Below are 23,821 nucleotides of genomic sequence, written 5' to 3'. Positions count from 1 at the left end.
TTATTATTTTTCATGCTGTCATAAATGGGATTTTTTTCTTAATTTCATCTTCAGGTTGTTCGTTAGTATATAGGAGTACAGTTGGTTTTTAAATATTGATCTTATGTCCTGCGTAATCATTTATTATAATGCTTTCAGTGATTCTTTAGGATTTTCTGTATATTGAATCATGTTGTGTGCAGATACAGGTTTACTACCTTTCCAATCTGGATGCATTTTAAAATTTATTTATTTATTTATTTTTGGCTATGTTGGGCCTTTTTTTTTTTTTTTTTTTATGTTGGGCCTTAATTGTGGCACACAGGATCTTCCATTGCAGTGCATGGGGCTTCTAATTGTGGTACGTGGGCTCAGTAGTTGCCATGTGGCATGTAGGATCTTAGTTCCTCCACCAGGAATTAAACCTGTGTCCCCTGCATTGGAAAGCAGATTCTTAACCACTGGACCACCAAAGTCCCTGGATGCCTTTATTCCTATTTGATTGCCCTGGTTAGGGCCTCAGGACATGCTGAAGAACAATGGTGAGAGCCCGCTCTGGTTCTGGGAGACGTCTGGTCTTTCTTGTGGGTGTGATGTGAGCTCATCCGCTCACTGATGCTCTGATTCATCTTATACGACTTCTGTTGCTTTGTCCTCACGTTTCACTAATCTTTTCTTTTGTAATGTCTCATCTTCTGTGATTGAGGACATTTTTCATCTCAGATCTTGCCTTTTTCACTAACAGGAATTTTAACTGTTTTAAAAACCTTCTTTGACCTGTTTCATGTTGCCACACAGCAATTTGCCACCTGTGGATCATGGTTATAATAGTTGTTCTAGTGTCCTTGTCTGGGCCCATCGGAGTTGATTTTGGTAGATGTTCTCCCCTCATTATGGATTGTCTTTCCCTGATAACCTTTCATTTGTCGCATTTTCCCTTGTTGGGTGCTGTGTGCTTTTGTGCCTCTGTGAACGTTCTGGGCTCTGGTGCTGGAGCTTGGTTCTGTTACTGAAGGTGTTCTGACCCTGTGGGTCTTGGCTCAACACTTGCTGGGTGGGACCAACCGCAGTCAGTGGGGCAGGTTGGGACTCAGCCCTCTGTAGAGGCGGTCTCTCCAGGTTTCTGCTCAGGGGGTCTCCACTTTGGCTGGTGTGAACAGGTGCTCTCCTGGACACACCTGTGTTCTGAGAAACGCTCCTGCTCATCCTTTTGGACAGTTCTTTCCCTCCCTCGGGTGCTGGTTTATGCTCAGTGGAGACTGTGGGGAACTCTGTGCAGACTGGCTGCCCGGGCCATCTCCCTGGGCGGCTCTCCTCGCTTGTGCCAGGTGCTCTGTGCTCTGCCCCCAGCAGAGGGCCGGCCTGGGCCACCTCCTGAGCCTTTGGCCTTGGCTCTGCTCTGCCTGGGATGCTTTTCCCTTCAGAGCCAGGAAAAGGGAAGCCTGACTCAACCTGTCCCGCCAGCCTAGGGTCTCTTGGTGACGGCAGTAGCAGGGTGCTTCTTACTCTGTTAGCCATTGCAAATGGTGTCCTGGCGCACCCATCATTTGGCATGAATGGGAATATATTCCTTAAAACACCTGGGTGAGCCTCTGTGAGTTTTGTTTTGATAGAGAGCTTGAAGTTGCCCTCGATAGAGGTTGTCCCTGCATCCACCCGTCTCTGCCTGTGTCTCCATGTTGTGGTCTGATGTTTTTCAGCGAGCCCTGCTCTTTGCCTTTGCTGGCCCTGCCTGCCCGCCACACAGGAGGCTCAGGACACTTGGTGTCTCATCTCTGAACCATGGCTATCCTCTCTCTTCTCCGGAAGTCCAGTCCTTTTCTGCTGAACACCCTGCCCCTCTGCCTGCCTGAGCGCCTCAGAGGCTTGTCTCTCCCCAGGCTGTCTCACTTTCCTTATGCTGGGCTCATACCCACCCCCAGCAGGTCTTTCTCTTGGGTTAGAGCGGCTCTTCCTTTTGTCCATTTTGAATCTGGAGCCAGGCCGACGGTACGAACATGTGTGACAGTATGAACATGTTAGTCCCGCTGCTTTGGAGCTTTCCTGTGGCCACCAGGTTGCCTACTCTAGCACTCGGTACACGCTTAGGTGCTTCTGTGATATTTGTTAAATGGATAGGTTGGGGGTATGGAGCACTTACCTGCTGTGAGGCAGGAAAGGATGCTTCACAGTGGGTGGCAGCGTCAGGGTCCTGAGGGTTCCAGCACCCTCAGGGCCCGTTCCTGCAGCCCTTTCCCTTGGGCCTAGTGTCTGTCTGCCAGGCCCCTGCAGCTCTGGGCAGTGAGTTCAGTTCTGTGCCCTCTTTCAGGATGCTGAGGAGTGTGACAAGGCTGGGAGTGTGGCCACCTGCCAGGCAGTTATGCGTGCTGTTATCGGGATTGGCATTGAGGAGGAAGACCGGAAGCACACGTGGATGGAAGATGCCGACAGCGTGAGTGTGGCTAGTGGGAGTGTGCGTTGTGGGGAATGGGGTGTGGTTTGGAAATCTTTCTGATCTGCTGATTTTTAAATGCAGTCACACACAAAAAATAAATGCAGTCACAACTGTAAGGAGCATAGTTCTCTATTAACTGGGGTCTCCTGCAGAGGTGGGGTGTGAGCGCTCATTACCCTGACCTGGCCCAGTTCCCATCCTTTCCCAGCTCTTCACCCCTGGCCTCTGGACGTCCCCTACCCCCATCTCTGCTATAACCTGCATGTCAGAAAGCACCTGCGTGTGAAGCATGCACTTTGAGGAGACTCCCTTGAGTAGTGGTCCAGAGACGAGATTATGGGCTCAAGATTGATAAACATATTTAAGGCTTTTAATACCTTAAATGTGGTCCTCTCTTTTTAATAGCCTTTTATTTTAAAATAATTTTAGACTTACAGAAAAGTTGCAAAACTGTGTGGAGAAATCTTTTACGCCTTTTACCTAGATGCCCCTACATTTACCGACTTCACTACATGCCTTTTGCTTCTCCATATGTGCACATGCTTGCTCACACGTGGCCTTTATTTTCCCCAAAGTGTTTGAGACCACATCACACATGTGGTGACCCTTTTCCTCTAAACACTTCAGTGTGTGTTTCTTTAAAAGGAACCTTCTCTTGTGCAACCACAGCACAGCTATCAGACTCAGGAGATCGGCGTTGATGAGGACCAGGATGTAATCTGGGGCCTTATTCAAATCTCACTGAGGGGCTTACTGAATGCGTTTTGGGTTTTGGTGGAGAAACTGCCCAGGGTCACATGTGCAGGGTCCGTGGCCCTGAGTCTGGGTCGGGGAGGGACCTTTGATCTGTCATCACTGTTCATGATTCTGACTTTCTTGAGGGTACAGACCCCTTGGTTTGGTCTCCACACTGTGTCCTCAGAGCAAGTTCTCCTCTTTGCGGGATTCTGTCCTGCTGGGTGGGTGGGGGCACACTCAGCTCTGAGAGCTCAGGGGTGTCTGCCAGCTTCCTCCATGGGAGGCGGCTGTGGACCTTTGTAACTCCTGTTCTGTGAGGAGACCCTGAGACTCCATAAACGTGCCATTTCTCAGCAAACTTGGCCCTGTTGTTTGCACGTTGGTTAGTGCTCCTTCTGGCCTGAGTCAGTTACTACCATAAGATGTGTCAGGTGCTGGTTTTCTAAATGTCATGGCACCTGTGTTTGATGAGAGATGCTTAGTTGGACTCCTGCCGGCAGAACTTTCCTTTTTCCCTTGTCCTCTCGGGCACTCACCTTGTCCTCTGGTCGCTGGACACAGGCCGTGGCTACTGTCTGTCTGCAGCTCACTTGGCGTCTCATTTGTAAGTTGTGCCTTGTGAGCACTAACAACGCTCTAATGTCAACTGTCGTGGTTTAAAGGCTTTTTGTTATGTGACATTAAGACAGAAGATTGTGAAGGATGACCTAACAGTCTCCCGCAGTCTCCACCCTGGGAGTAGATCGCCAAACGGGCAGCAGAGCCCAGCTCCTTACTTACCTCATCTCTCTTGACAACATAGGGACCTCAGTGGGTATCACCCTGCAGATGTCAGATTGGGGAGCAGAACCCTCAAGTCCTCTCAGACTTTCTCCTGTTTCTGTGTTGTGTCTCTGTTTGGGTTGGAGCAGGCCTGTCCTCAGTGCTATGTGGCCTGCAGGAGAAGCAGAAGCCCTTGGTGCTCAGTATTACCCCAGGGGCAGGCCGGCCCACCAACCCCCTGGAGTCCTAGCAACTCTACCACGGAAGCCCCAGAGTCTTTGTAATGGGCTTCCATGGCCTCAGTCAGGAGTCGTGGGGTGGGTACCCCTCCTGGGTTGGTGGCGCCCAGCCCCCTCACTCCTGTCCCCGTCCCCCTCACTCATCTCCCCTCTCTCTCCATCTAGTGTGTGGCCCACAATGCCCTGGAGTGTGCCCGAGCTATCTACGCCTACGCCCTGCAGGTCTTCCCTAGCAAGAAGAGCGTGTGGCTGCGGGCTGCATACTTCGAGAAGAACCACGGTACCAGGTGTGTGGCAGGCCTTCCACCCTGTTCTGCGTTTAGGCCTCTCATCCCCGTGGGTGGGCGAGAGCCTCATTGGAGGTCAGGCCTCTGCAATGAGGGGTGGACTCTCCTGTGGCAGTTGGGCCGTTCAACCAAGCTGTCTTTCTGGCACCTTTTGCGATAGCATTCCTGCTGCTGTACAGTTGAGGAGCCCAGGCACTGAAGGGCCCATCTGCCTGCAGTGAGCTGGGAGCACTGGGGTCCTAGGGCTCCCTGGGCCAGGGCTGGGGCCTGGAGGCCCCTGTCTGTGGGGCTCTGGCTTTAGCAGTGTGGGCGGTGTGGCATCTGGGTCCAGGCAGGCCTGTTTTTCATTTCAGCTCTGCTGGATTTGGGTTTGGGCTGGTTTTTGTGCTCTGAGGAGGTCCGTGACAATTTTATTTAATTGTTCTCTTTAATTGAAAAAACCTTTTGAGTCTGCCTTATTGGCTCTAAGTGCTGATTGAATTAGATGTTGCAATTCAGTCAGCAGTTAGGTGGGCAGCCTCTGCCTGGACCCTCTACTGTACCCTCTGTGTTCGGGCCTTGCTGGTCCCACCTGGGCTGCAGCTGGGAGCACGGGGCCTCTGTTGCTTTAAGTGGGCAGCCTTTGCCTGAACCCTCTACTGCATCCTCTGTGTTCAGGCTTTGCTGGTCCCACCTGGGCTGCAGCTGGGAGCACGGGGCCTCTGTTGCTTTGCTAATGTCTCATTCAGTCTTGGGCTTTTCAGGAGTCTTGTCTCCTGATGTTCCTGTCCCCCTACCCTCACCCCACCCCCACCCCCCCGCTAGCTGCTCTGTGTCTTGCAGTTAACTCCTTTGGGCACATTTTGAAATGACTGCAAGTTCACCCAACTGTCCTGTCCAGAGCAGGGCCTTGCCCGCATGTCTTCGTCCCTGGGTTCAGGGGCAGTTCCCATCCCCCGGGTCTGGCGCCTGTGGTGGGCTGAGGAAGCCAAGCCTTCTTGTTCTGGTGTCAGGCTTCTTACCACACAGAGCAACTCCGTGTGCTCACTCGATCTTGCGGAGACCTGAGGAGAACATCTGTGCTGGGGGTGTGCCAGGGTGGTGGGCCACATAGCATTGGGGCTTCATACCTGAAACCTGGGCTTCTTGCTTGATAGTGACCTAAAATAACTTCCTTCCAGAAATAAGACAGTTTCTCTGGATGCCAAAGAGTAGGTACAGGTTGTAATCTTTATTGGCGGATCTGTGGTTAGAGATGAAAAGGCCCCCGGCTCCCAGACTGCGAAGTTATCGCGCCTCTGGGACACCCGGCCATAAAAGGCTCCCTTGAGAAGCTCCATCAGGCTCTGCTGTTTGAACAATGCGTGGCTTTGTAGCACCCTCCTCAGTAGTTGATTTTAGAGCCTTTATGGAGAGAAAAGATTTCCCCACACTCTCCCCATTGTAAAAGTCTGGTAAATCATTTACAGCATCGAACTTTGAAGCAGTAACTGTCTTTTCAGCGCTCGTGGCCTGGCTGCGAGTGGCCCGTGTGCTTGTGGTGACCGTCCCCCTGTCTTGCAGGGAGTCACTGGAGGCCTTGCTGCAGCGGGCTGTGGCCCACTGCCCCAAAGCAGAGGTGCTATGGCTCATGGGCGCCAAGTCCAAGTGGCTGGCTGGGGACGTGCCTGCGGCGAGGAGTATCCTGGCTCTGGCCTTCCAGGTGGGTGAGGGGTGGGCTGTGGCCCGAGGGCTCCAGGGTCCTGTGCCTGCCTCCCCCAAGCCCTTCCTGCATTATTGACAGGAGCTGACCTGAGAGGCTGATCATGGTCCAACCCAGGGAGTTTGGGTGCTCTGGGAGCAGCTGGGGCCCTGAGAGGGTCTGAGAGCAGGAAAAATGGCCCGGGTGATGGATACCTACCTCTCATTTGCTGCCATGCCGTGTGACCCTGGGCTCAGTATTCCACAACATAGACTCAGGGAGACAGGAAGGATGGGACGGCCAGGGGAGAGCCGTGTCCCCACACGTGTCCCCTCCTACATGAGTGTGAGGGTGTTTGGTGCTGCGGGAGGAAGTCCTGTCCCTGTACTTGAGCACAGGCATCTGCACTGGGTCCCACGTGGGCCGCCCGTTGCCGCCCAGGCTGTCAGTGGGTGGAGCTGTGTTTGTGGAGGGTGGCATCGTGGTTGGTGCCGGGAGCTCTGCGTTTTTCTCTGATTTTTATTGTCACATGGAACATCCTAATAGTTTTTGACAGCAAGGTTCAGTCAGCGGTTTCCAGCATGCTTTTCTGTTAACTGGAAAGACGATGTCACTCTGTGGTTTTCATCTAGGCTGGCATAGTGACGCCTGTCCCTTCCTGAGTGAATATGTGGAGGGGGCTGGCCTGGGTTTCCCTTTGCTCTCGTGTCTGTTTGGGTGCCCTGGGTGGAGGACGCCGCTGCTCTCCGGGTGGTTCTGGCCCTTCCCACCACCACCAGGCAGTGCTGCCTGTGTCCTGTGCTCTCCTCTCCTTACCTGTCTCCGTGGGGCTGCTTCTCAGGTTGGGGACATGGTCAGGCTGAGTGTGGCCAGCAGGTGACTGTGCTTTCAGGAGACTGGAGGGCACTGCCCATATGTCTGCTGGACTCTGGGTTGTACATGGCCTAGTCCCAACCCTGGGAACCCTCCCCGCATAGTCTGCGATAACCCAGACATCCTTCTGTCCTTCCCACACTGACACACTGGGCGGCCAGCTCCTCATCCCCAGGCTTGGGAGCGAACAGGATTGGGTGGGTGGATCCATGCAGGTGGGACATGAGTGAACTTTTGTAGCAGGCAGAGGGTGGTGACTGGCAGCATGGCCTGAGTGCTGCAGCTGCCACACATCTGTGCCAGTGAGGCAGGCCGGCTTGTTCATGAGGAAGTCCACGTCCTGAGACTCTGTTGCCGATTAGTCCAGGACATGCCTGCATCAGACTGTCCTACTGCGGAGCACGGCATGGCACGGCCCAGTGCCTGGACTGGCTGCTTCCAACCAGGGGAGCCCTTGCCCCACTCATGGCTGATGCGGCTTTTCCTCTTCAGGCCAACCCCAACAGCGAAGAGATCTGGCTGGCGGCCGTGAAGCTGGAGTCTGAGAACAACGAGTACGAGCGGGCCCGCCGGCTGCTGGCCAAGGCACGGAGCAGTGCGCCCACTGCCCGGGTAAGCGGAGCCCCCTGCCCACTATTAGCAACCCTCAAGGTCATGTGCTCAAAGCTCATTTGTTCACTCTTGGCTTTAAAATGCACTGATGTATGTAGCCGCAGTTTGTCCCAAAGACATGGGGCAGCGTTCGTGCTGAGCTCCCAGTGAGGCAAATGCCAGAGCCAGGCTGAGGCTGTCTGCTCCCCAGGTCTTCATGAAGTCCGTGAAGCTGGAGTGGGTGCTGGGGAACCTTGTGGCCGCCCAGGAGCTGTGCGAGGAGGCCCTGAAGCACTATGAGGACTTCCCCAAGCTCTGGATGATGAAGGGGCAGATTGAGGAGCAGGAGGAGCTCGTGGAGAAGGCCCGGGAAGCCTACAACCAAGGGGTGAGCCTCCACCCCACATGGGGCACCTCACCTCAGATAGGAGTTGTTGCAACCTGCTTGGGCCCAGGCTCAGGGGAGCTGTGGGCTCGGGTCCAGTCTGTTCCCTCACCCAGCCTTCTGCCCCTGCCAGGCTGTAACTGCTATGGTCAGCAGAGTACTGACTACGGCCCATGTAAGGCACAGGCTCCTGAGTCCACACCCCTGTGCACATGCGTATGGCACAGCGTGCTCACGAAAACGCCGCATACATGTGTGCACAACATAGCCGTGTGCATAGTGACAGACCTGGGTGTGAAGTGGCTGGGTCTCTGAGGGCACATGTAATCCTGACTCAGCTTGAGGTGCCGACAGCATCACAGAGACCTGCTGAGTCTTCTCTCTTGTGTCTGTGGCTGCAGTTGAAGAAATGTCCCCACTCCACCCCACTGTGGCTCTTGCTTTCCCGGCTGGAGGAGAAGGTTGGGCAGTTGACCCGAGCTCGGGCCATTCTGGAGAAGTCTCGCCTGAAGAACCCAAAGAACCCCGGCCTGTGGTGAGTTCCCGTGCCCCCAGGAGCTGACTGCGCTCATACCAAGTCTGCGGTGCAGCACTTTCAGCTGAGGCTCCGTGGGAAGGTGCAGTCTGTGGGGAGTCCTGTTCCAGCTGTGAGAGTGTTCACACTAGCCTGAAGATAGTTGGACACAGTGTGGCTTGTGGTGGAATTGAGGGTGTCCAGGAACCAAGAGCTAATGAGGGGGCATTGGGGTGAATGATGCCAAGAAAGTGGACTCTACGGAAAAGGTAATATCTGAGAGGGGCCTTGAGGGATGAAAAGGAGTTTGCCAGATAAACATGGCATTCTGTCCATAGGAGGCTGTGCACACAGACTCCAGGTGTGGGGCTTCAGGGTGTCAGTGCCCTGAGGTGCCCCAGCAGCCACCAGCAGGCCTGTCTTTATCCTCCCATCTTCACTCGTACCTGGATGACCTCAGATTCCAGGTTTATGGCCGCCCATAGGCTTAAGGGTGGGGATCACCCACGTCTCCCTTCTCTGGTGGACGAGCTGCTGGGCAGCACAAACAACTCCAGCTACTGAGGCTCCTCAGGACCTTCTGCTCGTCATCAGGCTGCCAGTGGACAGTGCTCTACCCTGCCCGGGTTTCTCTCTACAGGCTGGAGTCTGTGCGGCTGGAGTACCGTGCGGGGCTGAAGAACATCGCCAGCACGCTCATGGCCAAGGCCCTGCAGGAGTGCCCCAACTCTGGTGAGCACCCACCCCAGGCTGTGGGCAGCAGGTGCCAGATTCAGGCACAAAAATTCTTCCATTATGCTTGGTCATTTAGATGATTGAACTCAAGTTTCAATGTGGGCAGTTGGACCGCATGTTCTGAGATGCTACCATTTCTGTTTCTTTTAGAAGTTAATTTTTTACTATTTTACCCCAAGTCTGTAAGTTAGTGCATGTGCAGTATAAATAAATTTGGAGTAAAAAAAGAGAACATGAAAATTGCTATGAGCCCAGTACTCGGAAATCACTGCTTTTAGCTTTTTTGTATTTTTACAATTTGTATTATTGCACAAAATCAAGTCATACTGTGTATTTTGTTTTGTCCCCTTTTTTTTTACAGTTGAAAATTCTGTGAGGATTTTTCATTATCACTGAATCCTTAACAATGAACAGTTTAGTGGCATCGTAGAATTTTCTGGGTTTATGTCAGGTATATGGCCTCAGGCCGATCTCTAGGCTGGTATCAATCCCAGGTTATCTTTCTGCATAAATCCTTGGTAGCACTTTTTGTTACTTTGTTACAGTGAATTCTCAGCTGTGAAGTTAGTCAGTGAGTATGAAACGTTGGAGGCTGTTAGGACTTCCAGCCTCCTCGCCCCCAGGATGATACCATGGCCTTGTCAGTGGGGCCCTGTGGCTCTGGGCCAGGGTGGAGGTTGGAGGGTATGGAGTAGGGGGGCGGCCTAGGCAGTGCGGCCACGCAGGAGGCACAGGTGGGGATATCCTGAGTCTTCAAAGGCCTCCCTGTGTATGATGGCTGAGATGGGCATCTGCATGTCTGGATTTCAGGGGTCCTGTGGTCTGAAGCCATCTTCCTGGAGGCGAGGCCCCAGCGGAAAACCAAGAGTGTGGATGCCCTGAAGAAGTGTGAGCATGACCCCCACGTGCTCCTGGCTGTGGCCAAGTGAGTAGGGGTCCTGGTGGCAATGCCAGTCCTCTTGCTGGGGTCTCCAGGTCCCCAGAACAAGGCAGTCTTCCCTGGTCATGACCCTTGGGAGGGCCCCTGACCTTCCTTCCCTTGTCCTGGTTCCTTCTCAGGTTTCTGCGCTCTCTGTCTCTGGCACTTTTCAGTTTATTCCAACATGGGTCTTGGGTTGCAGGACAGACAGGCCTGCTGACACTGGTCACATGGAATTTAGGTTACAAGTGAACCTTTTTTGGTTCAACAGCTGTAAGCAAGACAGTTGTTTCCATTGTGTTAATGCCAAAAGCCAGACTGTTTGACCTGTGTAACCCTGGGAACAATCTAGGGCCCATTGGTCAGGCTCTTGGTGTGCCTGGGGGTGTAGAGGCCACCTGTCCTTCAGGGTGTTTCCCTCAAGGACAAGAGGAGGTGGGCAGGCGACCCCCCACTGTCAGCTTGTGCAGGGTACTGGGCCCGGGGCTCCCTGGGGAGGCACGGAGGGCCTTCAGAACCTCCTGAACCTTCTCTGTTCCCTTCTCAAAGGAGGACAGTGGCCTGAGAGGAGCGGAACCTGAGTGCCGGGTTGCGGTTGGGTGTGGTCAGGCTGGGAAGTGACTGGGCTTGGGGTGGAGGGCTTGTCAGGGCTCTGCCTAGGGCAGGGGGTATGTGGGGCCAGAGGTTCCTGTGTGCTCTTGCTGGCCCAGCTGCTTCCTCAGTGCCAATACCTCCTCTCCGGCTGCTGTGGGGCTGAGGGTGCTGCGTGTGGGGCTTCCCACGAACTTCTGAGGCCCCACCTGGGTCCCCGGGGCTCCTTCCCTCTCGCCTGTGCTTCCACCTCCTGCTCCACTCCGATAGGGCCGCCATAAAACCTCGTAAAAGGCTTTGTAAAGTAAACAGGTCCCTCCTTGCTGTTCCCAGGCTGGTGCTCTGTGTGCTGCTATCTGGGTTTGTGCTCTTTAAATCACACTTTATCTGACACTGAGCAATTAAGAATACCACAAGGCTTAAAAAACAATCAAGCTATCAGGCATGAAATTACTCCCTTTTGTAGCTGAGACCAGCCAAGGCAGCTGCCTGGAGGTGCCTAGTGCACATCTGCTCTGGAACTTGACTGCAGAGCTGGTGGAGCTGGCTGTCAGCGTGCCCATCATGCCCTCACTGGCACGTGGGGAAGGCTCCCAGGACCCTGACTCGGTTTCTGATGCTGTGGATCTTCTCCTGGGCCTGGATTCAGGGGTCTGTGTCTGCTTTTAGACCAGGTTTTCAGTGTGGGCTTCAGCTCCTTCTGGAGATGCCTGGTAGGACAGAATGTTCCAGAAGGTGAAGAAGAGGAGCAGGCAGAAACTTCTCTTTCCCTAATCACAGCCTTGATTGAATTTTTTGTCCGATCAGTTACTTTCATCTCCCTATGTTTTACTCAGAGGAAGATAATAATTTCTTGCTCTGTGGGTGGTTTTCTGAGAAATGCCTTAGGTGGACACTTGAAGGAAGGAGCGTTTCAGGTAATGACCTGGAGGGGTTTCTGGGTGGCCAGGCCTCATCCGTTGGCACCCCAATGGAGCCTGAGCTCTCCAGGGAGAGGTCAAGACCAGCAGTCCCTGTGCCTGACTCTGTGCCACTGCAGCGGGTCCCCAGGCTTGAGGTCTAGCCCACCGTGGAGCCAGCTATGACCTGAGCAGGCCAGGGTTGCCCCCAGTGTGGCTCCCGCAGCCCCGGAGCACCACCAGCGCTGATCTGTGGCCACCTGGTCCCCTCCTGCTGCTTCTGAATAGGCTATTCTGGAGCGAGCGGAAGATCACCAAGGCCCGGGAGTGGTTCCACCGCACTGTGAAGATTGATTCGGATCTGGGGGATGCCTGGGCCTTCTTCTACAAGTTTGAGCTGCAGCACGGCACAGAGGTGAGGTGCCTGCTGCCCATGACTCCCACCCCACCAGTCTCAAACGAAGTGCTGGCGGGTGACACAGCTTCCATGGCTGCTTTCTGCCTGTAGCCTTGGAGTCTCAGCCTGAAATTTAGATGCTCGGGGGCATCTTTTAACAAGTTGGTTGTGATGGGCTGTGGCAGAAACAGGGCTGGAGCTGGAGGCCTGAGGGTTGTCTTTGTGTCATAGCCATCCTGTCCTGCTGGACAGAGACTTCCCAGAGCCCAGCGCCCTCGGGGTCTCCCCTGCCACCCCCACCCCGATGTGGAAGGTGGGTCCTCTTTAGGGGGCAGGTGCGGACACTGGTATGAAGGCTGGTAGAGTGCAGTGGGAGTGGGTTGGTTCAAGCACCTGCGATCCCCACCCAGGAGCAGCGGGAGGAGGTGAGGAGGCGCTGCGAGAACGCCGAGCCCCGGCACGGGGAGCTGTGGTGTGCCACGTCCAAGGACATCGCCAACTGGCAACGGAAGATCGGGGAGATCCTGGTGCTGGTTGCAGCGCGCATCAAGAACACCTTCTGAGTGTCCTGCGCAGGGGTGGGGGTAGGGTGGGGGTGGTGGCTGTCCTGGTTGTTGATTAAAGGTTTTCTAGTAGTCGTGGGGTTTGTGGCAGCGGGTTTTCTCCAAATCCTACCCTCATGTGCTTTGACCGTCCCAGTCTGGCCCTCACACTGGATAGGGCTAGCTCTCCAGACCTCCTAAGAGCCTATGCCCTGCAGAGGAAGCACCAGCAGAGCTGGGCAACTCTCCAAGGCTTTTTGGAGATGGAGGCAGGAACTTGTGTTCTGGGTAAAAGCTCTGTGTGGAAACAGTGAAGGCCCAGCTGGCCAGGTGACTCCGGTGCCTGCATGTACAGGTCTTCTCCTGCCCTGTCTATGCCTCCTGTCCCCCAGCGGCAGGCTGTGTGCATCCCAGGAGAGTGACTTTCCTGAGTGCTCTTGGGCCTGGCCCCTGAGGTTCTACCACAGGATGGCGAAGAGGCCCTCGGCATGTGAGAGGGGGAGTTCATTTTTGCTAATTTGTAGTTAGTGATTTTTACCCTAAAGCTCTTGGACCCATTCTCTGGATGAAAATGCACTGCTTACCTGGAGACTTGAATATGCTTCTACCATGTGAGGACAGGAGATTTCCTTGAGCTCTGGATCCCTGGGTTTGTGTCCAGTTGGAAACTAGCCAGCTCTCTGGGAAGGGGGTGTGTAGGCTATGGGTGGAGGCATCTAGCTGGAGGTCAAGGGTGGTCCAGAGGCAGTGGGCGGATTGTCACTTGTGGTGACAAGAAGGGCGGCTGGCCGTTGTTCCCACACATTCTTGTAAGAAGTGATCCCAGAGGGGCTTCTCTGCCTCATGTTGGAGTTAGTCACTGACCTGTGGCTGCCGAGGGTTGGGGGCACGCCCTCCCTGTGAACACCTAGGGCGCAGGCGTCTGCCTGTAGAGGACAGACCTTGCTGGGTCCAGCCCGGGGCAGGATCAGACTGTCCCTGCATGGGCTCAGGAAGTGCTGGTGCCTCAGGGTGGTCTGAGACGAAATCCTTCCTGTCCTCCATGAGGCCAGTCTGGACAGCCATGAGGAGGTTCCTGGGTGTTTTCACTGAGCCTCTGGAGTTTCCTTTGGTCATTTTTGGAGGAAGTGGGAGGGGTCCTGCCCATTGCCCTTCTGAGAGCTTGAAAGCCAGCCTGTCCCTCCACAGATGTGGAAACTGAGGCCCAGGCTACGGCCACAGGCAGCTGGAGCTCTCAGTTGGGTGTGGCTTCTCCTGGACACTTCGTTTGACTTCAGGTCAGGTGAGACCTCCTGCAGGGCTGGAGGGTTCCAGAGCATCTGATAGCACCTGCAAATGTCTTCCTCATTTGCTTGGGGGGTTGTTTTCTCAATGCCTTGGGGTGGTGGTGAAACTGCTTTTCTTCCTGGGGAAAACAGCTTTTCTTCCACTGACATGTTTCAGTTCCAGCTCAAGGCTGAGTTCCTTGGCTCCCCTTGTTCTGAAGCACTGCTGGAGGCAGGGCAGGATGGTGTCCACAGGGTGCCTGGCAGGGTGCTGTGGTCCAGCTCCCTGCAAGGTGGTTTGGGCAAGTGGCCATGAACTTCCCCGGTGAAAGACCCCCTTGACCCAGGAGGGATGAGCAGCAGGAGGCATCTCGGCTGAGCACTGGGCCAGCGAGGTGCTGGGAAGTCCCCTTCCTGGGACCTGCTGGGGCAGGACCCCCGGACGTCGGGGTGGAGGAGCTGGGGGCTGGGCAGGTGAAGTTCTGCTCAATCTGGTCCTGCCGGCATTCAGGTTCCTGGAAGAGACAGCACCTGCTGACCACCAAGGAAGGTCCTGGAGGAGGGTGCTGGCAGGCCCCTGTCTCTCCTGGCTCCCCTCCCCTGCCAGCTGGGCCCCACCCTGCTCCATGCCCACCTAGCACCCTACCCCTGCCTTGGTGGAGGAGATCTCCCCGGTTGATGGCTTAATCCAAGATCCACTGGATGGGAAGACAGCCCTCTAGGGCTGGGCTTCAGGGTCAGGTTAATTGAAGAAGTGATTGGATAGGGGGTGGGGAGAGGGAGGGGGAAGGCTGGGATCCTGGGCCTCCCTCCTGCTCCCTCCCTCTGCTCAGAGGAGCCAACTTCAAAAGCCTTGTCCGCCTGCCTCCGCCTGCGTCCAGGGGAGCTCTGTTGGCCGGGCTCGGAACTGGACCTGGAGTGGCAGCCGCACTCCCTACCTGAGGACCCCAGGATCATGTCCGAGGTCCCCTGGCGGGAGTGAGGGAGAGCCTGATCCTGAGAGGCCCATGGTGAGCAGCTGTGGGCCGCAGGGGTGGGAGCTGTCTTGGGCTGCCGTCCCTTAGTGCCCCCACCGGGAAATCCCCTTTGGTTCCTGTCACCGCCGCCTGGCCTGGGTGCTCCTGCCTGTCCTTCCTGGCAGCTACAGAGGGAGGGGGAGTTGCCCTCCTGTGCTGGGGCCACCCTGTCCCCGGGGGCTGAATGGCCTCAGCCTCAGGCCCTGCTCAAGGGCCAACAGGCCTTCCCAAGACCCCCTGGGCAACCAACCTACCCTACTTGTACATCCCTCCAGCACCAGTGGCTCTTGTTCTCACTATGATCTCTGGCTCTCAACAGGCAGAGGGGTGACTCTGAATTACCCATTGTGAAACTTGTCTGGGGAGGGGGTAGTTGGAGAAGGGGCCACGGCTAATAATCGCATGTGCTTCCCCAGCTAGCACTGCCCGGTGCCTCAGGCAGAGCTCCCGTGGACACCAGCTCCAGCCCTGTGTGGTCAGGTTCTCCTACTGGGCTGGGAAGCAGAGTCAAGTTCTGTGTCCGAGTCCCAAGTCTCACAGTCAAGTTCTGTGTCTGAGTCCCAAGTCTGGGTTCGCATGATTAATTTCCAGCCGCTGTGTGACTCCAGCCTGGGGGCTGGGAGCCTTTCAACAAGCAGCTTTCTCTCTGATGTTTGGGCTTCTGGCGGTGGGGTGGGGGTGGGGGTGGGGTGGTGGTGGCTTCTTATTCATGAGAGCCAGTTCCCTATTCTAGGTGAGGGGAGGCCTGGTGGGATGGAACATGGTCCCCTTCCTCCCTTCACCTCCAGCTTTCTCCAAGCCTTCCCCTTCTGAAGGGGTGTGGCCTTGAACTCTGAGCCCTCACCCCTGTCCTGGTTGGGCTGGGGGTGCAGAGGGACCCCAGCTCCCATGGTTCTCAGAGCTGGTAGCAAGCCACTGATGGGAGGAGCTGCCCAGCGATAGAGGGGGGCAGATTCTTCCCTCCCCTGTGGGGCATCTGGAGGTGAGCAGAGTGCCAGGGGTTGGGTGCCCAGCAGAGGAGAGCCCAGTTCTGATGGGCATGGGTCAGGGCATGGCCAGGAGCAAAGCTGTATGGAGGGTACTTGTTGCTGTGCCCAGACCTAGCTCAGCCCTCCAGTCTTGGTACTTGGGCAGAGCAGGGTTGCGGGTGCTAATGCTTACCTTTCCCCAAACCTGCTAGAGCAGTGGTGCCTAGAGCATTTGTTGAACTGATGGCAGTATCTCTGTTTTATACCAGCTCATAGAGTCCCTGTGTGTGGCGGGGAGGGGCGGGGGACGGGGTGGAGGGGAGCACATTACCCGAAGCGCTGTCGGAGGGTCGGCCCCTCCCTAGAGCCGGTATCCCTTCCAGGGGCCTCCCAAGTCCACGCTCTGGGCGCTCCTGCTGGCGCTGTTGGGGGCCGCTCCGGGCCGGGCCGGGATCCGCGCCTGCAGCGTCCCCGACGTGCTTCACCACTACCGCGCGGTTATCTTCGAGGACCTGCAGGCCGCGGTGAGGTGGACCAGGCCAAGGGTCGAAGGGGCTGGACCGGGCTTCAGACACCTCCATTTCATTCAGAAAAACCTGACTGGAGACGCGGTCTCCCGACGGCGGGGCCGGGTGGGAGTCTCATGTGGCGCCCAGAAGGTATGGAGACAACTCCCACCCAAGCCCTCCAGCCCACTCCCCACCAGGCTCCTCCCCCAGTCCCTCGTCTCCTCCCCTCCCAGGAGCACAGTATTCTACTGTCCATCATGGCCCTGGGTCGGACCCTACGTGGGGCGGTGGCCGGGGGCCGTCGTGGGGCTCTGGAGAAGGCGGCGTGGACTGTGGCGGTGCGCACTGAGGCGGTGATGCGACGCCACTGCCGGAAGCTGCGCCAGGTGCGCGTCCCCGCCCGCTCCCACGGCCGCGGCCTCCCTTCCCAGGGACCCAACACAAGCTAGTGGGGAGGAGAGGGTGGGGACCGTGCCCACGCCCTGACCGACGCGTCCCCGACAGCGGAGCTGGCGGCCGGAGACGCGCCCTTCCTGGCGTCCGGGCGGCCGGAGACGGCTCCTGCTGCGTGCCCTAGATGCCGTCGCCACCTGCTGGGAGAAGCTGTTCGCGCTGCACGCCGCGGCCACTGACAGCTCCTGGGGCTCCTAGCACCCCGAGCGCACGGGGCTGGGAAAGAGCCCCTCCCTCGCTGCGGCCCGCACTCTTCCCAGGGCTTGGATTGGAGGCAGTGCCCCCCTGGCGAGCTGGTCCCGGAAGGGGTCCGCCTTCTGCTCCGAGCGAGGCCCCAATAAACTGAGCTGGTGCTGCGGCCCGGTTCCACCTCTCTTCGCCTACCAACTGTGGGGCCCGGCCGCCGCGGTCCGCACCTCGATCCACCGACACTTGAGGAGCAAGGCAGAGCCGTGGGGTGGTGCTCCCAGGCTTGACCAGCAGGGGGCGCCATGGGATGGGACACCCCCCTCGGTGCTGCATGCAGCGAGGGTGGGGAGGGGGGCGGGAATGTGGAGGGGGAAAGAGGGGATGGGGGTGGGAGACTCCTGCTGGCCCTAAAATGTAGCAGCGTATCCGTCCTGCTCCACTCTGGGATGGGGGAAGGGTGGAAATGGAGGGGAGAGGAAGGCTGAGCTTTGTGAATTCGGAGCAAAACAACCGGATAAAGGAAACGGGCCTGAAGGGAAGCGAGCTGTGGCCCTGGCTGCAAGCTGAACCAGGCCATTTCCTGCGGCCTGGGAAGTGTGGCAGCAGCCCCTCTGTGGGACTGGACAGACCAGCCAGGGACCCACCGTCTTGCCCTCTGGGATCTTGCTTGCCTGGACGGGTGGGGGTCCGATCTCTAGGACTGGAGGTCTGTGGCCCCTCCCAGATCACAGCCTGTGGAGAAGTACAGAGCAGGGCAGGCAGAGCACCTGGCCAAGGCGGATGCTTGGCAGGCACACCTGTCATCAGGTGGACAGGACCAGTAGGTACTGAAGCAGCCTTGCCCGGGGGCATCCTGACAGAACAGAGGCAAGCAGGAGAGATACAGACAGGTCTTGGTACCATCAGTAGGGCACAGCTGCCCCTGATCACCCCCAGTGTTTCGGTGTAAACATCTCAGTCTGAGCATAGCAGCAACTACTGTCCATGGTTCATAACTAGGAAACTGAAGCAATAGGAGGTTTCAGGACTTGCCCCAAATCTCAGCCAGGAAGTGTGAGAGCTGGGATGAGAGCCAGGTCCCAAGCAGAGGGACACTCATGTGTGGGGACTTCAGGATGCATTCATTCACCTAACGGCTACCAGGCCATGAGAGCATGCTCTGGGTGTGAAGGGGGCCTGTGCAGTTAAGGCTGAAGGAGAGGCTTGGATGTGAATGGGGTGAGGTCCAGGCAACCCCAGAGTGCTGACCTGAGTCCCTGGGTGAGTCCTCATCTTGAAGTTGGGGAACGCTGATGGAGCAGCAGCTGAGGGAAGCAGTCACATGGCTGGCTCCTGCTATGTAAGCCTGGGGCTGTGGCCAGGTATCCAGGTAGGAGGGGAAAGGCCCATTTTGGTTGGAGCACAATGCTTGGGGGAGTCAGTAAGAGAGGAGAAGGTCAGTAAGAGAGTCCGAGGATCTGGGTGCAGGGACAGGAAGGGGACAGGCCCTCCACAGAGGCTTCCCCCTCCCCTGTGACCCCTCTTCCTCAAGGGCACCTGGCTCTCAGCCCCAGCCCCAGGGCCTGTGAAGAGAGTGCTCATAACACCACTTTGGTGTGGCCTCCTGGGCAGTCATGGCTGCTGCCATGGTGGGTGGGCAACGGGTAGCCCTTCCATCCACCCATGCCTGAGGCAGGTTCCAGCAAACCCGTTTCAGGAGAGCTGGGAGGAGGGATAGAGGCCTCAGTTACAGGGCCACAATCTCCGTCTGGGTCCTGGGCCGCAACCACAGGGGCAGACAGTGTTCCTGCAGCTGGGACCTGCAGTTTCTTCCTGGGGGCTTCTGTCAGAGTTGCCCCAGTAGTGAAGGACCAGCAGACAGATAGAAAGAGACTCAATGGTGAGGTCAGGGCCATGGGTCATGGGGCCACCAAGGGCAGAGTATAGGTGGTTTGTGCAGTGGATGGGCCCCACCTTTTGTGGATGCGCCCCACCTTTTGTGGATGCAAGGCATCTACCAGGCCCGTGTCCTGCCTTCCCTACCAAGGCCCCAGGCATGTGGCCTGAGCCTGGTTCTTGCACTATTTCTGGAGCACACACCTGGTGGGGTTGGGGCCTGCATCCTGTGGCGCCTTGCCCTACATGCGTGCCTTCTCAAGCAGCTTCCACCAGGGTGGAGTCTGGGGCCCAGAGGGAGGGGCTGTGCAGGGTGCCAGATGGGGCTGCAGGGCACTGGCCAGGGAGCTAGACCCCCCATGCACAGTGCTGCAAGGAGGGCCCAGGCAGGCTTTGAAGGGTAGTCCGAGTCCCATAGCCTCCCCAGACTGGGAGCCTTTGAAAGAACATCTGGAACACGGACAACCGGCAAACTAGTTTCTGGATTCAGAAAACCAAGAAGTTAATCCCAACTGTGCCACTTGTGTGTTCCCCTGCCCCGCCCATGGGCCCCAGTCTCTCCCTACCTCCCAACTCTGCCCCTTCCCAGGCTGCCAGCAGACTATAGGGCTGGGGTCAGTGCCAACCCAAAGCGCTGGCTCTTCTGAGAACCGCAAAGTGCTTTGCCCTGCCCGAGGCCCACTCATGGGCCCCAACAGCACCTCCCCCATGTCCCCTCCCCAACTGGCCACCACCCCAGCCCAGCTGAGCACCAGGAGGTGGTAGGAGAGACAAGTGCCTGCCATGCCAGACTTAGGCACCTCCCATGTTCCCGGAGCCAGGACTCAGGCAGGACGTGAGTCGGTCAGACCCTGCATCTGGCGCTGGGGGCTACCAAAGCCAGGGAGGAAACACCTGCACCAGACCTGCGGGCCCTTGGCCCTTGCCTGTGAGCCTGAGTGTTGGGTCCTCGCCTGCAGGTGTGCACGGAGGGCTGTTGCAGCCATGGTTGATGCGGAAACACAGGAGGCCCCCACTCCAGGAAGCAAAGCATATACTCATGGGGGAGGAGTGCCAGGTGTTGGCGCCCATTGTCCCTGCCAGTGGCCCGTGGGACCCTGGTAGGGGGGCGCCCCGGGATAGTCCCTATCCTGCCCCCTCTCCAGGAAAAGACCTAGCTTTGTAAACAGAAACAACCAACCATCCCCCCAACCCCAAGTTAAAGCCCGGAAGAACCAACAGAGAGTAAGCACCTGCTGGGCGAAACGAGTCCTTGTTTGGGGGAAATGGGGAGGTCAGGGCCTGGGGGAGGAGGGTACTGTGCGCTGTGGAGGAGGTGGAGTGCCCTGAGGTTGGACGCTGGCCCCTGGGTCACCCACTGGGCTGGAGGGGCACAGCCTGGTTCAGTGAAGTCCTGTCGCCTCTCTCCATGGCCCGGTTGTGACAATTGTGGCTGGGATGTGAGGCAGCCAGGGCCCCAACCAGGTGAGCAGGCCTCTACTACGCTGCCGCGCCCCCTGCCCAGCCTGCGCGGGGCGTGAGGCCAGGGGTCCGGCTGCGGCCCGAGATAAGCGCCGCGCCCGTCGCCGCTTCCTGCGCTTCCTCCCAGCGCCGCCGCCGCGGGCCCCTTCCTGTTTTCTCGCGCGGGCGGGCAGGGCCGTGGGAGACGGGGCGGGGTCGTGGAGATGGGCGGGGTTGTGGGGCTAAGGGAGTTGTGTGGGGGGAGGGGCGGGGTTGTGAGGCAAGGGGTGGAGTCATGGGGGGACAGGGCGGGGTCGTGGGGGAGGGGACAGGGAAGGGAGGGGTCCTAGAGGGTGGGGCGGGGTTGTGCTGGTTGGAGCTGGACAGGGGGTGGCGATGGGGTCTTGGGAGATAAGGCAGAGGGTGGGGAGCCTTGCTGGACTTCCCTGGGAGTCTGGGTGCTTGTGCAGAGGTAGAGGGGGTGGGAGGAAGCAGAGTGGGCTGTGCTCTGAAACACAAAAGAGGAGGAACATCGGTGTTCCCATCCCTCCTCCTCCCCAGTCCTGGATCAGGAACCTCCACATACTTGGCCCAAACCCTCTGTGGACTGGACTGGAGCCTGCTCCTTAGGGCCCATCCCCAACCTGGGGCAGCAGTGGCAGTGGGCGGGCGGGTTGAGGACCAAGTCTTGGTTTTGAGGACCTGTTGGGATGGGAGGTCAGCTGCTCTGGATCCCCTCCTTTGGGAATAGCTGCTCCAGTGTATTGGGCTTCCCTGGTGGCTCAGACGGTAAACAACCTACCTGCTGTGCAGATTAAGATACTTAATCTGCTTGTTCAGATTTGGTTATTAGAGATACACATTTATGTTACTTTACTGAAAACACCTCGTGGTAAAGAATCCGCCTGCCAATGCAGGCTACCACGGTTCCATTTCTGGGTCAGCCAGGTGCCCTGGAGGAGGACACGGCAACCCACTCCAGTATTCTTGCCTGGGAAATCCCATAGACAAAGAAACCTGGAAGGCTACAGTCCATGAGGTCACAAAAGAGTCAGACAGGACTTTGCAACTAAACAACAACAACATAGGTGTTGTAGGCTGTCAACTGAGTGACTGGGCTGTCTAAGGTGTTTGTCCATCAAGTGAAGAGTTAAGTCCCTCTTCACCTACCCAGCCTAGCCTTGTTGGGAGCAGCCCTGATGCTGGCATGGTGTGTGGCTGGTTGTGTTGGGGATGTTACTGAGGTTGTGGAGGTGGTGATGACCATGTCTACTGGGGAGAGGGGGTGCACTGTACCTGCTCTCAGGCATAACCCCTCCTCCTCTGGGCAGCTTGGGGGGAGGGTTCCACACCTCGGCTTAGGTCACCCCAGTGCTAGGCTGGGTCCTGGGCGTGAGAGCTGTGACTTAGCCAGGCCAGGCTGCTAGAACTTCGTGCCAGGAGCTAGGTCGCCTGGGTCTGTTCCTGGTGAGCCTGACTCAGCGGGAGCTGGGGGTGGGGACTTCCCTTCTCCTGACCCTAGGGGAAGCAGGTGGGTGGGGCCAAGAGGGGGAGGGGTGGGAAGCCTGATCCAAGTCTGGAACCACCCAGGCCCTGAGGCTGTGGTCCTGCCTAGGAGGCTTGGGTCTCTAGGCCCTAGGAGGCCAGGGTCTCTAGGCCCACCCTGCCCCTCCTACCCTGGCAATGGAGGAGGGGCTTCTGGGGGGCAAGCTGCTTGGCCGCTCCCACTTGGGCACCCTGGGGCCCTCATCCCCACCCCCACCCCAAGGGTAAGGTGAGGAGAATGCTAGAAAACTGCTCCCTGTACAGGAGAGACAGTCAGCCTCTGTGTGTGTCCATGGGTGTCTCTGGGATGGGGGCACAGGTAAGGTGATGCCTGTGCCCAGGCAGGGGTCTCTCAGCAGTAGGAGAAGCTGGGCTGGCACTCCCTTTGCCGTGTCCTGGCCAGGGAGTGGGGTGAAGATATGGGAGGGTCTGCCCTGGGGGTGAGTCAGGGAGGCAGAAGCTGCTAGACTCTGGCTACTATGGGTATGCCTCCTATAGAAACTACCCCCATGGTGGGGGGCACACCTTGGCCCAGCTGACCCGGGGCTCCAGTGGATGGGTCACCTGTCCCCCAGGCCCACCCCAAGTGGGAGTCGGAGGACATGGGAGCTGAGTGTGCACACTAATGGGTGACATGGCCTTTGTGCCTAAGCCCAGGACTCGGCATTGGTGTCTCAGAGCTCCCCCCATCCCCTGCCCCCGGCCATGATGAATGCAGCTGGACAGGACCACCTGTGTCCCTTTGGGCCTCATTCCCTGCTTTCTTCCTGTGTACCAGCACTGTCCTTGGTGTCCTGGAGGCCATTTCTGTCTGTGCCTTGACCTGCCCAGGGCTCCTCTATGTCCACATCCATCTCCTCAGTTTGTCTTTCTGTGTCCCTTTGTTTTGGAGGTCTCTGGGCCCTGCTCACAATGTGGTGGGGATGGGTGTGAAGGGGGCCCAGGTGCTGCTCCCCCATTCCACCTGCTGAGGTATGATGCTCATGCCAGTTTAGAGAGGTGATTCCTTGGAGGCAGGACACCAATAAGAACAGCCCATGGCCTGTTCATCCCTTCAGACACACTCAGGCAGTGGACCCCTGTGCACCGACACCCAAGCTGACAGGGAGACACACGTGCACAGAGTCTCAGACACACTGGGTGTCACACACAGTCATCATGGAAGGTCATGTTGAATCACATGGTCGCATTGTCACAGCATCACTGCCATGCTCAGAGCATGTGCAAACTTGCTCATATGTAGTCAGGTTCAGGCTCACGGCAGCCACGGAGCAGCCCACATTGTCGCGAGATGCCCGTGTCCCAGGATGCACGTGCCATGTCAGGCAGGGTTGCCAGAGATCAGCCCCATACACTACTGGGGGAGGACAGGCCAGGGGGACACATGACCCCTTCTCTTGGAAGACCTCTTGGAAGACCTGTGTGGCCCTGAGAAGAATGTGGGTGTGTGGAGGACTGGTGTTGGGACCCTGTTCCAGGAAAGAATTGCCCAAGATGATTTTACAAACTTTCCCTGAACTTATGGGCTCCCCAGTGCTGGGGGGACCAAGGAGACTGTATGGAAAGGGCATCTGGTCCTGCAGGGGTGGGGCACAGGGCTAGAGTGATGGATTCCAATGTGGGAAGCTTGAGATGGGATGCCTGAGCCCCGTGCTCTGGTCATTGGCCATGTGTCACTGGAGAGCCTGCACAGCTCACCCTGGGGGGCCGCAGGGATTGGTCATGGTGCTACCGTCTCTTGGGACACTGGGTTGAGTGAGAATGATGGACTGGGGTCCAGGATATCAGGTCTGCAGACAGGCGTCAACCCCACCAGCCTCCTTCAGAAAGAGGTGCTGTCTTGGGCAGTCACTGGACTTGAAGAAAGTTTTAAGGATGAGATGAGGATGGTGAAACCTGGGTGAGAATGTGGGGGGATTTCTGGGTGTAGTCTGACCCTTATTAGGCCTGAGTTAAAATAGAGAGTGGCAGGGAACGGGAGCTGGGAGGATGAGGAGTGCCCACACCTCCTGCCTC

At 57.3% G+C, this 23,821-nt stretch overlaps 2 protein-coding genes across 2 annotated transcripts in view; both read left to right on the top strand.

Annotated features, from left to right (window-relative positions):
* Positions 1-12,641, top strand: part of PRPF6 (pre-mRNA processing factor 6) — a 35,416-nt gene extending 22,775 nt beyond the window's left edge. The window contains exons 12-21 of the mRNA XM_012188822.5: positions 2,288-2,410; positions 4,318-4,439; positions 5,982-6,120; positions 7,465-7,584; positions 7,775-7,951; positions 8,350-8,483; positions 9,103-9,194; positions 10,008-10,122; positions 11,895-12,021; positions 12,414-12,641. Of these exons, the coding sequence (XP_012044212.2) occupies positions 2,288-2,410; positions 4,318-4,439; positions 5,982-6,120; positions 7,465-7,584; positions 7,775-7,951; positions 8,350-8,483; positions 9,103-9,194; positions 10,008-10,122; positions 11,895-12,021; positions 12,414-12,566 (1,302 nt within the window). The 3' untranslated portion in view covers positions 12,567-12,641. The remainder of the gene's footprint in view (positions 1-2,287; positions 2,411-4,317; positions 4,440-5,981; positions 6,121-7,464; positions 7,585-7,774; positions 7,952-8,349; positions 8,484-9,102; positions 9,195-10,007; positions 10,123-11,894; positions 12,022-12,413) is intronic.
* Positions 12,597-17,115, top strand: C13H20orf204 (chromosome 13 C20orf204 homolog). Its single transcript, XM_042229867.2, has 4 exons — positions 12,597-14,820; positions 16,178-16,453; positions 16,537-16,689; positions 16,808-17,115. Exons 1-4 carry the CDS (start codon positions 14,818-14,820, stop codon positions 16,952-16,954), a joined length of 579 nt encoding a protein of 192 aa, XP_042085801.1. The 5' UTR covers positions 12,597-14,817; the 3' UTR covers positions 16,955-17,115.
* Positions 17,116-23,821: the final 6,706 nt, after the last annotated feature.

This window comes from Ovis aries, chromosome 13 (genome assembly GCF_016772045.2).
Source record: "Ovis aries strain OAR_USU_Benz2616 breed Rambouillet chromosome 13, ARS-UI_Ramb_v3.0, whole genome shotgun sequence".
NCBI lineage: Eukaryota > Metazoa > Chordata > Mammalia > Artiodactyla > Bovidae > Ovis > Ovis aries.
This window is presented reverse-complemented; position numbering and strand designations above follow the sequence as displayed.

Bases quoted from the DNA above. Each gene is read 5' to 3' on its own strand.
- C13H20orf204 (XM_042229867.2), top strand. The intron at 16,454-16,536 runs GTATGGAGACAA...CTCCCCTCCCAG, and splicing joins TCTCATGTGGCGCCCAGAAG to GAGCACAGTATTCTACTGTC. The intron at 16,690-16,807 runs GTGCGCGTCCCC...CGTCCCCGACAG, and splicing joins ACTGCCGGAAGCTGCGCCAG to CGGAGCTGGCGGCCGGAGAC.